Source organism: Mesoplodon mirus (genome assembly GCF_964341445.2).
Source record: "Mesoplodon mirus genome assembly, chromosome: 14".
NCBI lineage: Eukaryota > Metazoa > Chordata > Mammalia > Artiodactyla > Ziphiidae > Mesoplodon > Mesoplodon mirus.
The window spans coordinates 47,470,725-47,487,826 of NC_138990.1; the positions used below are offsets into that span (position 1 = coordinate 47,470,725).

The window sequence follows — 17,102 nt, forward strand, 5'->3', positions numbered from 1 at the left end:
TTTAAAGAAACTGTTATGCATTTCTTCCTCTTTGCAAATGGGGCTTCCACTAGCCCCACAGGGTACCTTTGTGTGAATCAGAAAAATCCACCTCTCTGGGTCAACACCACCTCATGGGTGCCTGGCTTGGTCAGTAGCAGCACTGTCGCTCTGACCTTGGGCAGGTTACTTAACAGGTTACTGAACTTGCCATAGGCCTCCTCCCCCATACTAGAAGGGTCCCATCTAGGAAGGAGGCAGAGGGACCCAATCTGTTCTCTAGACTCCCAAGGGCCCCCCTAAGATTCACATGGATCATGCCACCCCCCAGCTTACATCCTTGTGTGGCTCCCGAACAGTCTCCAGGATGGTGTCCAGGGTCCCCGGAGTGGCCCACAAGTCGCTGCCTGGCCTTCTAGGCTCTGCCCCTTTTATTCACCCCCAATGATATGCACTGGGTCATTTACTCCTCATAACAACCCCACAAGGAGGGTGTGGGTTCCATGGTTGTCCCTTTTGTAGAAAAAAGAAACATGGAGCTAAGGAAGGTTAAGTGCCTAAGGTCCCTTGACTAGTAATCCAGGGTTTGTCTCCAGGAGCTGGACTGCAGATCCAAGCCCTCAACCTCTGTACGGTCTGCCGCTCCTTGGGCTGCCTTGGCCTCCTGGGCACCAGCACGTGGCAGGGGCAGACCTCCCATCCTCTCCCCATTGCCCGCCCACAGGCAAAGCCCTTCTCACTCTCCATCCTCCACCGGGGCGGTGCCCGCGTGGTCTGGCATCGCCTCCCCTGTCTCCTTTCTCCCTGGCCCTCCGGCCTGAGTTTCACGTGCCAGCCTCAGTCGCTGGCCCAGCCAGGGCCTCCCAGCATTGAGCTCTCCGGGGGTGCTCGGTGCATGTCGCCTGCCCAAGGGTGTCATTCCCGCTCCTCCGCCGCCCCATCTCTTGCTCCTGGCCTCCTCTGCGCCCTGGTTCAGTCCTCCCCCTGTCCCTGGAGTGGCCCCTTACTTCCGGTCCAGGTGCCAGGCCTGCTCCAAGCAGATGGCGCAAGTGAGGCCAGGATGGGGGCTACGATGCAGCTGCGGTGCCAGGCTGTGCGTGCCTTGGGGTGAGAATGGGGTCACGTAACTGAGACCACCTTGGGTATCAGACAAGCAACTCTTTTCTGGTACTCAAAATCAGCATTCTCTGATTACCTGTCCTTGTACAGGTAATTTATGGGCCCCAGAGGCGAGTGGGTATCCATTTACTGTAAATATTACCCTTCTATTTCCAAGAGACCTCAAAAACAAGAGTTTCTACATAGTTCTATTAACTCTGTGTCAGCCAGGAACAGGGAAGAAAATTTCAGTTGACATAAGGCGTGGACTCATAATAGCACAGCTTAACACAGGAGTAAATCTTTTGCTAATTACTTCAGCTGCCTTTTAAGCTCGATTTTAATGGGGTTTTCCTCGTGATGCCCTCCTACCAGCTCCCTGGTCACCTGCTCCCCGCAGGCAGGTGAATGTGGTCTAAGGGTGGACGTGAGCTTCCTGGGGCCGGGGTGTAGGTGCCTCACTGCGGGAGGAGAGAGTCCAGGGGTGAGGCGCCAGGCAGGAGGAGTGGGGGACGTGTGGCAGGTTAGGGGCAGGTGAGCCCCTCACCATTCGGTGGGGTCAGGGGAGCCCTGCCTGGGCCTGGCTCCTGGGATAGTTTTCACCTCCGTTTGCAGGAGAGATTCAGTGGAGGTTTAGGAAAGCTTTGAGTTAGAGTTGTTCAGTACAGGTGGCTAATCGGCTGATTCGTTTTCTTTCTGTTCCCTCTGGCTGCCCCCCTTCCACCTCCCCTTGCCCCTCCCACCCTCCCACCACCCTTGGGGCTGACCAGGTGGCTTTAGGGTTAACTGTGCCCTGCCTTCTTAGCCCGTTTCCAGCACAGGTAACATAACTCTCACCTCTCGGCCCCATTTTATGAAGTTGGCGCAGCTGGCTTGGTTCACTGGGTGCTGTCCTGCCTTCCCAGGAATGAGGACCGCCTTGACTCTGGAGGGCTCTGTGTCCCTGGGAGCCCCCCGGGAGGCCCCCAGTGTGGGGCGCAGGAATCTTGAGGATATGGCCAGAGAGTCAAGGTACACATTGCATGGGAAATGGCACAGTGAGAGAGTCAGGCTGAGCTGAGGGGGGCCCGGGCCATCCTCTCCGGTTCCCCACTGTCCCAGGCTGGCTCTGAAATCAGAGGGACCCTACAGGGCTCCCGCTGCAAAATATCCTGGCGGGTTGGATGAAGTTAAGTTGATGAAGGAAGAACAAATTGGGGGTTTCTCTAAAAATAAAACAAAACTCCAGACCAGCCTCTAAAACATGGAACTCCAAGAGGTTTGGGGCAGCAAGAGGTGGGAAGAGCATGGGCTTTAGAGTCAAGGAAGGCTTGGCCTGTGTCCTCTGCTCTTGTTAGCTATGGGATCTGGAGCCAGTTCCTCGACTCCTGAGTGTTGGTTTCCTCCTCTGCGAAACAGACGAGTGTCCTGCCTCCTGGGTGAGAGTGAAACGGAGTCACGATGCATAGCTCTGAGCCCTGGACTCAGGCTCCGGCCATGTTAGTTTCCCGGGTGTGTCTCAGCTCAGAGACCTTTCCAATTTCTTTGTCCCATAAATAAAGCAAGTGCTTCTCTAAGCATTGTTTGCCTTCACCAGGACATATCCTTTGGCAGGATGACAGGCAATGCGCTGATTGTCAAGCAAGTATTTGCACGAACGCACTTAGGGTGATGTGGCCAAGGCTGAGGGCCAGAGCAGCCCCTCCGAAACGGCTTGGGGTACCTCTTGATGAGGCCTTGACATGGGAGGCAGCCCTGCAATTACTGTGTGATGGAGAGCTTGCTGGCAGGGTTTAGCCTGTCTCTGGGTTTTCTGGAGTCTAGAGAAGGCAGGGGGCCTGGGGTAACCAGATTTGGGGCGTTCTTCACTGGAATGAAGGGTCTGTGCAGAGCTTGATGGCTTACAAAGCACGTTCATGCCTCCTGCATTGCTGCTGGGCTTATCGTGAGGTATGTCATCGAAACTGGGGAGGCCACGCTGGTCTTATCTCCCACTGGCTGTTCTATTTTCCAGAATGCTTCATTTGAGAGTCTTGACCTTTCTTCCTAGTCCAGGTTTTCGCTGTGTGAACTCTCCTAGGTGGTAATGCAGATTAAAGCATACTAGGACCAGCTACTCTTTGTCACATGCCTACTTGCATAGGCACTTCGCCTACATTTATTATCTAACCTCTAACCGTCTTAAGAGTTTGGTTCAGAATTATTATCCTTACTTTACAGATCAGGCAACAGGCTCAGAAAGGTTGGATGGCTTTCTCAAGCTCACACAGCTAGTAAATAACAGAGGCAGGAGAGCAATCCAGATGTGTCTGCCTCTTTCCTCTGCCCTGTGCTTCAGGGACCAGTTATACTGTCATATGCCCTGAGCACTTTCACCTTTGCTTACCCCTTCCTCTGTAAAAAAATGTTTGAAGTGTACTTTATGACTGGTTGGTATGAACACAAATACAAATCAGGCTGGATAGCTTCAGACTTTTTTCTTCTGATTTTAAAAGAATTTAAAACATTTCCATGGGCCCCTAAGTGTGTTATGAGCCCTAGGTAGTGTGTCTAACGGATTAGTGGGCCCTGCTGTGTTGCCTGCCTTTTGGGGGACAGAGTTGGTGTCCCCAGAGAAGGCAGTGAGAGAGAGAGAGAGTGCTTGACTCAAGTAACTCTCCCTCTTTTCTGCCTGACAGTGTTGGTGGCCTCAGTTTACCCCCGAAAGCCCCAGGCCGTGGAGCGCCACGTACTTCCGGTCCTCTGGTACTTCCTGAACAACATGATCGGGAACGGCATCCTGCCCGGGCGCGGCGGGAACGTCCAAACGGCCGTCTGCCGGCTGTGCAGGAGCCTCCAGGGGCAGATGGGCTCCCGGCTGCAGGACTTGGCCGCCAGCCAGCCAAAGCAAGTCCTCAAAACGCTCCAGGAGCTCTTAGACCCGGAATCCCTGTGAGACAGCCCCAAGGTCACTGACCGGGGGAAGGCACCTGACAGCAAGACAACTGGCAGCTCACACCCCTTTCATCTGGATTAAAGACAGATCTAGAATGAGCAATCGTTATTTTTATCTTATTTTATTTTTATGATGGAATAATCTCCTGGTCTACTTTCCCATAGAGTTCCAGATGTACATAGTATATTTTGAAGTAGAAATAAAATAATTACTTATTTTTCTAAGGTTTTATTATCTTGTACGTTTTTAACCCCACAGAATTTTCTAGTAGCTAGGTTTGCGACAAAGAAAACAAAACATGATATGGAAACAACCTATGTGCCCGTTTTTGGATGAATGGATAAAGATGATGCAGCGAATGTGCGTGCGCGCGCGCGCACACACACACAGAGGAATACTATAAGCCATAAAAAAGATGAAATCTTGTGACAACATGGATGAAACTTGAGGGTATTATGCTAAGTGAAATAAATCAAATGGAGAAAGACAGATACCATAAGATTTCACTCATATGTGGAATATAAAAGAACAAAAGCAAAAAACAAAGATAAAGAACAAACCAAACAGATGCAAACAAATACAGAGAACAGAGTAGCAGCTGCCACAGAGGAAGGGTCATGGTGGGGGGAGAGCAAATAGGGTAAAGGGAATTAACTGTATGGTGATGAATAGAAACTAACCCTTTGGTGGTAAGCTCACTGCAATGTATACAGAAGTCAAAATATAATATTGTACACATAAAAAATTTAAAAAAGAAAACAAAACACGACAACAGCAAAACCAGCTGCTGATGCTACTGAGACAAAGAATGAGGGAGAAAAGTATAGCACAGACCCCCATGTTGCAGACCATTTTGGGGCATAGCTCCTATCTGTGCGCAGCTGGAAAAGCCCTCCTGAGCCCAGAGACCCTGAGTTGGTCATTCAAATCCAGCCCATTTTTCATAAGCCTGATTTGGGGTGAACATAAGCATCTCTGGGGGACATCCTGCTTCTGCTTTACAAAATCTTCAGTGCAGCATCCTATGTCCTATGTCCTATGGGAACATTCTAACAGGATCTAAAGGCAAGGAGAGTTTGACATTGGCATTACTGACAGCCTTCTCTGGAAGGTGGCTTCCTGGCTAGTTCTGAAGAGGACTGGATGATGATTCACATTTGAAATACCGTAAACAAAAGGACTGGGTGAAGCACAAAGCGCCATGGTGTGCAGATTCATGTGGGAGCTCTGAAACCCCACAGGTTACTCCAGCTGGGCCGGATGGTATCGTGGACCTGGAGAGGTGTGTTGGACGCAGGCTGGACCAGAACACGAAGAAGGTGGAGCCACTGATGGAGCAACAAGAGGAATGGGAAATGGGGTCCTGGCAGTGAGAGGGGGATGGATGCCAAGGGCTGGGGCTCTGGACACAGTAGGAGTGTCTCTGCCTTGCCTGGGGGCAGTGGCCGGCTGACAACAGTGTGACCAGAAAGAACTAGAGCTCAGATCATGACCTCAAACACCTGGGTAAGGTGAAGGCGGAAGCGGCAGCATCCCAGTCCCAGCCAAGGAGCCAGACCCACAGCAGCAGTCTGGGGCAGATCCAGATGGCCAGGCCCTGAGGCCCAGCTTCATGCCAGCAAGTTTTCTGGCAGGCCCACCAGGGGACCCCTCTCCACTGTCACCCACCCCCAGGTACAACATCGGTCCACTGCTCTGTTCTGAGCCCCTCCTGAGAGTAGGGGCAGAGCAGGCTGGGAATCTTCAGATCAGCTCATGCAACGTTGCCAGGTGTAACTAGGCTGCCCCCCTCGCCCCCCTTGCCACGAATGCCCTAGGGTGAGCCTGGGCGTGGCACAGTCATCCTGGGACTTGAGCTTTTAATAGGCAGCTTAAGTGTGCTGGGTAATTTCAGCCACAGCCTTAGCGGCTTCTCACCTCTTTGTGACCTTAGCAGGGACTTCCCCGGCACCACCGTACCCTTTGTTGATTCTGACTGACCAAAGTTAAAGGCCTCCTAGACGGGGAACCGTCAAAGATGCCCAAGAGGCTGAATTTACACAATTTTACACAATTTAATTAACTGAGTTTGCTTGGAGTCTGAGCAGACTTTTTCAGTTTGAGACTGACATTTTCTGCTGGTCAAGATCCTAGAGCCTATCAGAATATTTCAGGATTTTTTAGAACTGTAGGAGCCCAAGGATTTTGAAGGCAGAAATTAAGCTCAAAGACATTGCCCTGTCTTCCTGCATTCGGGTCCTGCCTTCCGTCTTCAAACCGGAAGCTTCCCATCTCCTGTGCTCTGTACCCATCCTCACAGGTGGGTGTTTAAAATAACTGAAAACAGCTGAAAAGCAAAGAATAAATCTTTGCATGGTTCTTTTTCCTTCACCATTTCAGGTTTTAATCTAGTCTCTGGGCAGCTGGGCTCTGAGGGCGACACCCCTGGCACAATCCCAGTGGGGAGGCTGGGTGGAAACTTTTGTCTCAAAAGTTTCCCACATCATTACTTTTAAAACAAAGGGAAAACAGCTTATTAGTAACCTGGGCCTGTTGGGAGTGCCTGCAGGACTGAGACCTAATGGGAAATGAAGATTGTCCTGAGAGCCACGGCGGGTTTGAGCAGAGCCCACCTCATTCTTTGCTTGGCTGGCTGTGCGTGCAGCCAGGAGCTCTACTTACTCAAGGTGCTCTTGGGGTGGGAATATAGCATCGAGCTATGGAAGAGCTTTTTTTTCTTTCTCTCTCTCTCTTTCGCTCTCTCCATTGTGAGAATCAAGAACCAAAGTCTTGTCTGAGAACATGGAACTGCTTAGGAATTCCTTGCTTGGGAATTTTTGAGATTTTAGGAAAATTTTTTTACAGGCCCCACTTCTTATCTTATTCTCTCTTCCCTGCTTCATTTCTTGCCCCCTGAGTGGAGAAATGTTTCTCCATTCTCATTGTACTTTGGAATCGTCCAATGAGATTTAAAAAATGCTGACACCTGGGCCCATCCCCGGGGATTTTGGTTCCATGGGTATGGGGTAGGGCCCAGAAGGCTGTCTTTTCTTTCTTTTCTTCTTTTCTTTTCTTTTCTTTCTTTCCTTTCCTTTTCTTTTTTTCCTTCAGGCTTTATTGAGGTATAATTGACATATAACATTGTGTAAGTTTAAGGTGCGCAGTTGTTACCAAACCAGATTCATTTGCTTGATGCACAGCAAGCTAAACGCTGAGATGCTGAGGTTTGCAACAGAGAAAGGGTTTATAAGGCAGCCAAGCAAAGAGCTGGAAGAACGTTTCAGATCTGCTTCCCCAGAAGGTGAGGGGCTGGGATATTTGTAGGATAAAGAAGCAGGGGGTTCTGAGGCGTGGGGAGTGTGGGGAAAGGTGATTGGAGATAAGAAAAAGGTGAGGTAAGAAAAAGGTTGCGTTCTGTGCAGGTGCAACTAAGCTACATGCTTCTTCATGGGACACATGTTCAGAAAATGGTGGCCTTAGCATGTTCTGAGGGTGAAGTTTTTGGCCCTTTGACTTCAGAAGGTCATGACACTTAACGCGTGCACAGTGGGAGGGTCAGTTGTCCCAACCAGTCTTAACTGGCTTGAGCTGGGCAACAGCTGACTCCAAGCTCCTGGAAAACAACTTGGGCAAACATGTTATTGTTTAGGCTATGTAATGCTAGGAGGATATGCAAGTTTTTGTGAACACAATTAAAGCGAGCTTGATCAGTGTAGGCAGCTTATAGTTATTATTTATTAAGCAAGTTATAGGTTAATGGATGTAACTGATGACTAGCCTCGGCTTCACAATGTACTGTTTGATACACTTACATATTGCAAAACGATGGCCACCACAGCCTTAGCTCAAGCCTCCATCCGGTCACATAATTGCGATTTCTTTTCTGTGTTGAGAATATCTCAGATTTACTCTCTTGGCCACATTCACGTGTATAATACAAAACTATTAGCTATAATCACCCTGCTGTACAGTAGATTCCCAGAATTTATCAGCCTTTTGACTGGAAGTTTGTACACTTTGATCCATGTCCCCCCATAGTCCCCACCCCTGGCCCCCACCTCCCCAACCCCTGGTAACCACCACTCTACTGTCTGTTTCTCCAAATTCAGGTTTTCTAGATTCCACGTATAAGTGAAATCATACAGTATTTGTCTCTCTCTGTCTGACTTATTTCACTTTGCAAAATGGCCTTGTTTCATCCAAGTTGTTACAAATGGCAGGGTTTCCTTCTTTCTTATGACTAAATAGTATTCTGGGGTCTGTGTGTGTGTGTGTGTGTGTGTGTGTGTATCTCACATCTTCTTGATCCATTTCTTTTCTCTCTTCTCTTTTTTCTTTTCTCTACAAGTGATTCTAATGGGTGGCCAAATTCTGAAACCACAGTAAATCAAAGGTGTAGAAAGTGGCAGTGGCTTTGGCCCTGTGGGTGCCTGGCCTGCCAGCTCTCCCCAGCTGGCAGCACTGGGGTGTCCTGGGTTGGGGACAGAGACTGACTGAGGCCAGGCACTGGAGTCAGAGAGGCTGGACTCGAGTCCAGGCACTGTTACTCATGGTGTGTGGCCTTGGAGCCACTTGTCAACCTCTCTGATCTTCCCTTATCAATCCAGTGTGTGTGTGTGTGTGTGTGTGTGTGTGTGTGTTGTATATGTGGTAAGTGGGTGGGAGGAGGATGACAATATTGCCCACCTTAACTGGGCTATTGTGATGATTAATGAGATAATTCTTGTAGATACTTAACACGAGGCCATGAGCACAGGAAACGCTTGGTGAATATTGGCCATTATGTTTCTGGAGACACTGATTTAGGATCGGGTCTAGGATCAGCTAGGACCAGGGTCTTGCGGGCTCTGCAGCCCTTGGAGTTGGAGGAGTGGATGTACCTTGGAGATCTGCGGAGCCTGAGACCCACTGTTAACTTGTGCTAGGCTTGTTTCAGAGGATGGAGCATGGTCTGCCCTCCTGCTGGGAAGCTAGGGCTGCTCTTGCCACTGGGGCCTGTCACCTCTCCAGTTGCCTTCCCCCTTCTCCTTACTTGACACGTCCCTCACAGCTACCCTCAGCATCCCCACCCCCTACCCCAGGAGAAATCTGGAAGCTCTTCTCCCTGCAGGCTTGCTCCCTCCCCTCCAAGCCTCTTCTGACTCTCAGCTGGGGGCAGAATGGCTGGGAGGATCTCCGAGCACTTTCTTGCTGAAAGCATTTTCCTTACATTATAATTTGGTCCTGCCAATAGGAAAAGAAAGGAGAAATGCTGATGGAAAGGGGGACCGTCTTCCGTCTCCTGGTAATGGAGGGAGGAAAAGGCGCCCCGAGGAGGGAAGACCGGAGGAGGGGTCAGCCTCTCAACGGAGTGTCTGCCGCGTTCCTTGTCCGTCATTCTTCTCAACATCTCGTAAGAAAGATATTATTTCTCCCATTTCCCGGTGAGGAAACTGAGCCTCAGAGATGCTTAATAAGCTACCTCAGCCAGCACGTGGGAATCACTGGGACTCTTGTTCAAGTGCAGACTCTGATTCAGAGGGTCTGGGTGGGGCCCGAGATCCTTTGTTTCCAATAAGCCCCCAGGGGATGTCCATGCCACTGGTCTGGCAGGGACCACAATTTGGGGTCCAGGCCCTGGGACACAGCTAAGGAGTGGCTGAGCTTGGATCTGCACTCAGGGCTGTTTGACTCCAAAGCGCCTGGCATGCTCCAGGGTACTCTACGGCTCCCAGATATTGACTTCCCCTTGGGTCAGTCTGAGCCCCTTGAGAAGACCAGTTAAAATCCCATGGTCTCTTGGAGTTAGTCTGGCCCCAGAGTTCTGCCCTAAAACCTTCAGGGCAGAGAGGGTCTGCTGCATCTGCTCTTACCACCAGGGCTTGCTGCAGACACCTGGCCATCCAACCGTGGCCTTTGGTGGGATAGGATTTGTGTAAATAAATGAAGACCAACCAGATGAGAAATGCAAAGACTCTCTGTTCTTTATAGAGCTTGCTATAGCCAGGGAGTCAGCCACAATCACTCGTGTTCTGGCAGAGACCCAAGGGCAGGTAGAGGAACAGAAAGGGGGGAGGCTTCAGGTGTGCCCTGATCAGTGGAGCTGTTGGCCTGGAGAAGGGTGTAGACGCAGAGTGGATCGTGGCCTGCTGTCAACGGCAGCGCCTGTGGTTCCTGTTAAGGTGCAGACCCCTGAGTCGTACTCCAGACCTACTGAGTGAGAACGCTCAGCCATCCGTATACACCCTCAAGGTCAAGAGCCTGGGGCATAGTCCCAGGGCTTTTAGTGGCTGTTAGGGTTCCAGGCTAGCCCACACTTGAGAGTCGGCATCCCTAAGCCAGTATTTCCCAAATGTGTTTTGTCGCGGGCCTCTCACTGTTGTGGCCTCTCCCGTTGCGGAGCACAGGCTCCGGACGCGCAGGCTCAGCGGCCATGGCTCACGGGCCCAGCCGCTCCGCGGCATCTGGGATCCTCCCAGACCAGGGCACGAACCCGTATCCCCTGCATCGGCAGGCGGACTCTCAACCACTGCGCCACCAGGGAGGCCCCCCAAATGTGTTTGATGGAAACATTTGCTTGGGGAGGAGGGACGGAGACTGGAGGAGGGAGGGAGACAGGCAACGGGGTCCTTGAGGCCTGGGAATCTGATCTGCTCGAGATCAGGCAGGTTGCAGAAGCAGTGTCCTAACTGCCTGTTCCCAGCTGGGCTTCAGGAGTCCCCTGGGCAGGCAGGCAGGGCGGCATCACTGTGCATACAGGTTGCTCACCAGGTGGGCGTTTCTGAGTCAGGGACCATTCGGGGGGTCCAGTTTTGTCCGTATCATTACTGGGGCTTACTCAGGGAGGCATTATGGCGTCTCTGTATCCTACGGCCTGGTGTTTCAGTGAAGAAGGCTCTAACATTTGAAGGTTTTGTTTTGTTTTAATCACAGCTTTATAATTACCTCTCTGTGGGTTGACAGCTGTTAATTAGCATCACTTTGGGTTCTCCTTGAGAATTTTTACAACCAGAAAGTGATCCAGCATCTCTGTGGCTGATGTCAGAAGCTGTTATCTAAACAAAAGCTTTAGAATGTCACCAGGTTTTGTAAACACAGCCGATCCTGTCCCCTTCCAAAGGAGAAAGAAAAGCTAGATAAATAATTTCCATGAAGGCAATCTGTTTCCCAGGGTCTGTATTTCCTTTCTGTCTCATCCACTGGTTTTTACCGCTTTGGGACATCGATAATAAAGTGTAAGAGGTGTCTCCAGAATGAGGCTTTGTCTGCTCCTGCCAGAAGGTTTCTGGAAGCCCACTTCGGGGGGTCATGGCAATGAGGGACAAACAGTTTTTTGACAAGACTTTTTCTTAATGCCACGGTCAGTTTTATCTGTGTGTGTGGAGGGGGGCGGTAGATGAGGAGTGGTAAGGTGCGTTGAGGGGATTATTATTTTTTTAAATTCTCTTGGAAATTTTGAGCTTCCATCCAAGCTAGTTTAAGAGGAATGGCTAAAACTAGAGCTAGACTTTGGCCGGATATGAAAAATTTCCTTTTTGTAAAAACTGGAGAAAACTGAGAATTTCTTCCAGAGACGTTTGTTGTATCTTTTTCTAGGCTGCCCCCCTGGAATAATCTAAATATTGTTGCAGTAGGTGTTAGAAGCAAGGCTGGCCGGGGGCTAGGCGACTTGTTCTGCCACTAGCCGGCAATGTGTCTTTGGAGGAAAACATCTGACATCTCTCAGCCTCCCTTTTTTTTTCATCTGTAAAAGACACTGAAAAAATACTTGCTTTGTTCATCTCCTAGGACTTTTTCCCCCAAAGATCTAATGAAACAATGTAGGTAATTCTATTTTGAAAAAGTAGAGTGTTAAACACAAAGAAAAAATATAATTATGATTAACTCCAGTCTTATCCCAGTAAAACCTGCTCTTCTGAAGGCATGCCGGTCATTCCTACCAGCTGACTGACAGATCACTTACGACTCAACGTGGGAATAACTAGGAGATTCAGCAACTTAATTTGCTTTTTTTCCCGTTTGGTATGTTTGACATACGTAGTTGTGATTGCCAGCTAAATGTTTTAGTCTTTTCACTTTGAAAGACATGGAATTCTTCAAAGACGGAAGTCAATTCTAGCTGAGTTTGACAGCTGTTTTTAACTTTCTCCAAGGATCAAAGCTCAGCTCTAGAAGCAGGGGGAAATGGTCCTGAGTTCTTTTCTTTTTTTTTTTTTTTTTTTTTTTTGCGGTTCGCGGGCCTCTCACTGTTGTGGCCTCTCCCATTGCGGAGCACAGGCTCCGGACGCGCAGGCTCAGCGGCCATGGCTCACGGGCCCAGCCGCTCCGCGGTATGTGGGATCTTCCCGGACCGGGGCACGAACCCGTGTCCCCTGCATCGGCAGGCGGACTCTCAACCACTGCGCCACCAGGGAGGCCCCTGAGTTCTTTTCTTAATCAGAACTTAGCGTGCAGAGATGGCAGAGATGAACATTCAAAGCAAAGATGGCAGAGGGATTATGAATTCAGTCCCCCCAAGTGGCTCCATAAGATGGTTTAGAAAAGGCAGGTTTGCTCACATCTTGCAGATGGTAGGATAAGTAGATTGGCATTGCTGTCACTGCCGGGTAGATGAAGAAATGAGCCCATATAAGCCAGGTCACAGGGCGTGTTGATGGAAGTGTCAGGCCTCCGGCCCAGCCATCAGGAGTGGGAGAAAGTCTGGCTCGCAGGGTGACGATCACATTTACCACACCCTTCCTTCTACCTCCTTCTGCTTCTGTTTCGTTCTTCCTTCAATTCAGGCCTATCAGGTTTGTCTATAGGGGCATTACCTCAGTCCTCAGCCATTCCAGCCAGATTGTTGCCTTGGGTGCTTGACTTCAAGGGTGTCTGAAAGTACAGCATTCGGAACCCAGGCTACCAGGTCGGTTGAATTCTATAGTCACCTGCTGCAGGGCCTTCAGACTATCATAAAGTTACTTTCTGAAGTCCATGAGTGTAATCAAGCCAGCAGCGTCCAGGGTCCTCCATAAAATTGAATTAGAGTCCTGAGTGAATGAGCTGTTTGCTCCCCTGCTTGTGCAATGCATCTTTAATTACATTTCATAAAACCACCTGGATGGATTGATGGAACTTTATTTAAACCTCAGGGAGGTACAGGGAGGAAACCATAGTGCAGTCTAACATGCTCTGTTAATATAGGCTCAGAACACATTTACTTTATGGCAGTTCAGCAGACTTTGATGTGGGGCTACTTAAAAATATATTACCTCTGAAAAGCTTTGCTTTGGCAGATAGGGTGGGTGTTGGCAGCCTGTGCGCAGTCAACCAGACGATCCATTGACAAACATCATGTTGACACAATAATTCATGGCACCAGCTCCCCTGATACATGCAAAACACCGGTTTATTTCAGAAAAAAAGAATATATTTCTCAAAATCCCTTTCATTCACGTTGCAGGGTTTATGAGGCGAGTCTTGCCAAACGTAAGCGCCTCACGATGAAGGAAAAGTCTTTCTGGCTTGTCTGCCCTTCGTTTTCTATCAACAGGGATTATTTTAGGTTCTGAACTGGGTATACGACGTGAGGAAGGAAAATAGATGCTGCTTAGAGTAAACAACCGCCCAGAACCAAGCTGCGGAAGGAAGATATATTTCATCTTGAAGATTGTATTTATATTTGCAAAAAGCTATCACTGTTCCACTAGAATATTATGTTTGCTTTTTTACTCCATGAATCCTTTTGATGGAACTAGAAAATTGTGTTTTTCCCCTGGGGCAGCATTCTTTGCTATGTTACTAATGTGTTGGATAAAGAGGGGGCTGGACACCTCCCTCTCCACAGCTCTGGGGTCCCTGTGTGCCTGGAGGATGGCTGTAAACCCCCAGAAAGGAGTCGGCCCCAATAAGAGTATGGGTATAATAGGCACTTCTTAAATTAATCTCCTATGTGGACTCCCTTTTTTCTTTATACCCAACATTCCTTCTTGGTTTCTAACTGTGAAGAAAAAGAACAGACACATGAGTCTTTAATGGGTTGGGTCCATTGGCTTAATTAAACAAGACAAAACAAAACAAAAGCACCCTGCTTTCCCTTCTCCCTTGAGCACAAGAAGTGGATTGGGCCCAGCAAGGACGAGGTTCTTGGGTGGAGGGGGAGGGTGGGTAAGAGTGACCCATCTGAGAAGCTGTGGAGTGGGGCTTGCCCCTCATGGCCACCGGGAGTGTGCTCTCCCTGGCAGAGCCAAAGACACAGATTTGAGGAAACGCCTGGTCTCGGGAGGGGTGAAACCGTGGATGCCACATAAATGGTCTATTGGGGTGGATGTAATTTCTTTTCTACAGAGTCTAATTCACTTGTAATTTGGGCTGGGTGTGGTAGTTGGGATTGTGGCCCAAAAAACATATCTTTGATTCATCTGTTCCAGGGTCAGCTTGGCACTGCTTCACCTTAGACCTTTACTGCCTTCCAGCCCCTTGGCCTTAGCAACCCCTCCCCTTTCCCCTCTGGGAAGATGACTTGGGATTCTTGAAGCCTCTGGGTCCTTGGGCATCACGATGGCTACAGCAGCTCATTGTCCCTGCTGCCTGGGCCTAGAGGTTCTGGGTCTCTCATTACATCACATATGAGGATATATGGCAGCAGCCTGGCCCTGTCCTGGCACAAGTAGGTGCTCAGTGAATGTAGAGGGATGAGGAGTATGAACGGCTCCATGGCTGATGGCAGGAATCCTGTGCACCCTGGATCCCTCTGCTGCTGCCTGCAGGACAAGAGGGGTGGGTGTTGGCTGCTGTTTACCAGCCTAGCTTGGGGTGGTGGTCGGGGGAGCCTCTCCTCTCAGAGAACCTCCTGCCAGGCACCCTCATGAAGGCAGCAGTGGTTCATTCCAGACCATTCCAGGGCATTTGCTCTGATGCTGACCCCCTCCGTGACATAATATGCTGCCTGGCTCCCAGCTGCCCACTTCTACCTCATGTCACTGCAGCTGGGTACCCTCAGCCACACCCACGCACTCAAAGCAGCTGCAAACCTCTAAGACCCTGTAAGGGGAGACCCAGAACTTCCCGTTCTTGTGGATCTGGCCCCCACTTCTTATCCAGTCACTTAGACTTTTTATCATCCCTGGGGTTACATCCCCACGTTGCATCCCAGTTTCATCACCTGGGTCCCTGTCCAGTCTCCCGGCAGCTGGGGTTCTGCTTTGTTTCTTCAGACCTCCAGGAAGCCGGCCTCAAAACCCTAGCATGGGGCAGGTCCCCTTTCTGACTAATTCTCTTACCTCTAAGCTGGATTGCTCCACACTGCTTGCTTCCTGAAAGCCAGTCGACGGGGCCCAGCCCTCGTTACCCACGCTTCCGGCCTAACCATTCAGGGAGACAGTCTGCTCTCTCTCAAGCAAGTTACCTGAAGCTGGCTATTCTCACACACTTACCTGGGCCTGGGTGGCTGAATTTCCTCCTGTGTCCTGCAGCCCAGGCAGTTCCCAGGGCCCAGCCTCCAGCCCCTGGGTGTGGCTCTGCCCTGCTGTGGCCTGAGCTCCGCTCTGAGGATTAGTGTAGCTACACAGCAAACATGAGCACCCAACTGGGTGTGTACAGACATTTCCCAATAGAGGGGTGGGTTGTGGTCCCTCTTGGTAGTTTAATCAACTGTTCCTTGAGTGCCTTGGAAGAGATTGTCCCTGTCACCCCTGTCTGAATAACTGGACAAGTCAAGGTGGGGATCATTTACTTGAAGCCACAGCCTATCCCTGGGGGGAGGGAGCTTAGTCCTCAGGACCCAGTTTAACATGTTCTTGAGTCATGATCTACTTCAACAAGAAAGGACTTGAAGTCTATAATTTTTCCAAACTCAAAAAATCAGCTTTGAAGCAGATGTGGAGGATTGGCCCTTAGCTGTACCCTGTGGGTGAGAATTCTTGTCTTTTGACAACCCACTGAGCTGGCATTGAATCACCCAATTACTGCAAATTCTTTCCTAAATAGAAAGCACTCCACAGCCTCCAGTGGAAAAATTCCAAATTCTGTAGCAAATATCTAGCTCATTGGCAGAAGCAGGTTTGGGGCATGAACAATGGTTCTTCACTTCAGTTTCAATCCAGCAGAAGTTCTGCAGATGACCTGGGAATAAAGTTGGCAGAGAAGCCCCTGGGGGAGACTGGTGTGTGTGTGTGTGTGTGTGTGTGTGTGTGTGTGTGTGCCTGCCTTACCCACACGTCCTTCTGAGCTCCAGCCCCCATGGGGTGCAGAGAATAGGCTGCTTTGTTTGGGAGGCTGGGTTGTACCCACTCAGTCTGAGAGGCATGTGGGTGCACGGGGTAGAGCATCTGAGATATGCCTCTGAGACAGGCTCAGCCGGAGAGCCAGCAGGGCTGCGCTGATGGGCCGGAAGCTTTGCTTTTAGGGCTTTGGAGCTGAGCTTGAGAAGGAGGGTGGGTGGAGCTGTGTGTCTTAATGCCACCTCAGGCTTCTTATCTCTGGAGCAGTCAGCTTCTAAACAGAGCTCACAATGGGCACATAAAAGCTGTGCCACTATTTAACCTTAAAAAAAAAGAAGCTTTCCACATGTACAAGTACATACGTATGCTTGCAAATGGAGTGATGGAACAGTCAAGGGCAATGAAAGGCTCAAAAAAATAAAAAGGAAGGAAAGACAATAGATTCTAGTGCCAGGCACACCTGTTCACGGTTTACTCTGTTCTCTTCCTAGCTGTGTAACCTCAGGCAAGGCACTGGGTGGGGGGGTGGTGAATGGACGAGAGGTGCTTTGGTTTTCTCATCTGCAAAAACCAGGAGAATGCTGTGTGCGTCATTCATTGTTGAAAGAATTAAATGGTTTCACAGAGCTAACCCAAGTAAAACACCTGGCTCATCAAGCACGTGGTAAACATCGTTTCCTTCTGAATTAAGACCAGCACCTGAAGGATAAAAGAGTGTCATTGTGGGGCCCAAAGTTATAGTTACTCGTTGAACCCAAGGCAAACCAGGATCTAGGACTGCAAACAGTGATTGTTTAGAATTTAGGAGAGCCTCTGGGCAGCGCCTCTCCAGGCCTTTCCTACCACTCAGGAGGAGTTTGGTTGGCCCACCCTCTCTGGGATTGTCTGATGCTTGGCTGTCACCCTTGCCTTCTGGGGTGACTGGCATCAGTGTGACTCAGTCGGCCAGCCCG

At 49.8% G+C, this 17,102-nt stretch overlaps 1 protein-coding gene across 1 annotated transcript in view; it reads left to right on the plus strand.

The window, feature by feature from the left end:
- The window catches only part of TOGARAM2 (TOG array regulator of axonemal microtubules 2), a 47,017-nt gene extending 42,806 nt beyond the window's left edge, over positions 1–4,211 (plus strand). Inside the window, 1 exon segment of the mRNA XM_082642390.1 lies at positions 3,735–4,211. Within this exon segment, the coding sequence (XP_082498516.1) occupies positions 3,735–3,991 (257 nt within the window). The 3' untranslated portion in view covers positions 3,992–4,211.
- The last annotated feature ends 12,891 nt before the right edge of the window (positions 4,212–17,102 follow it).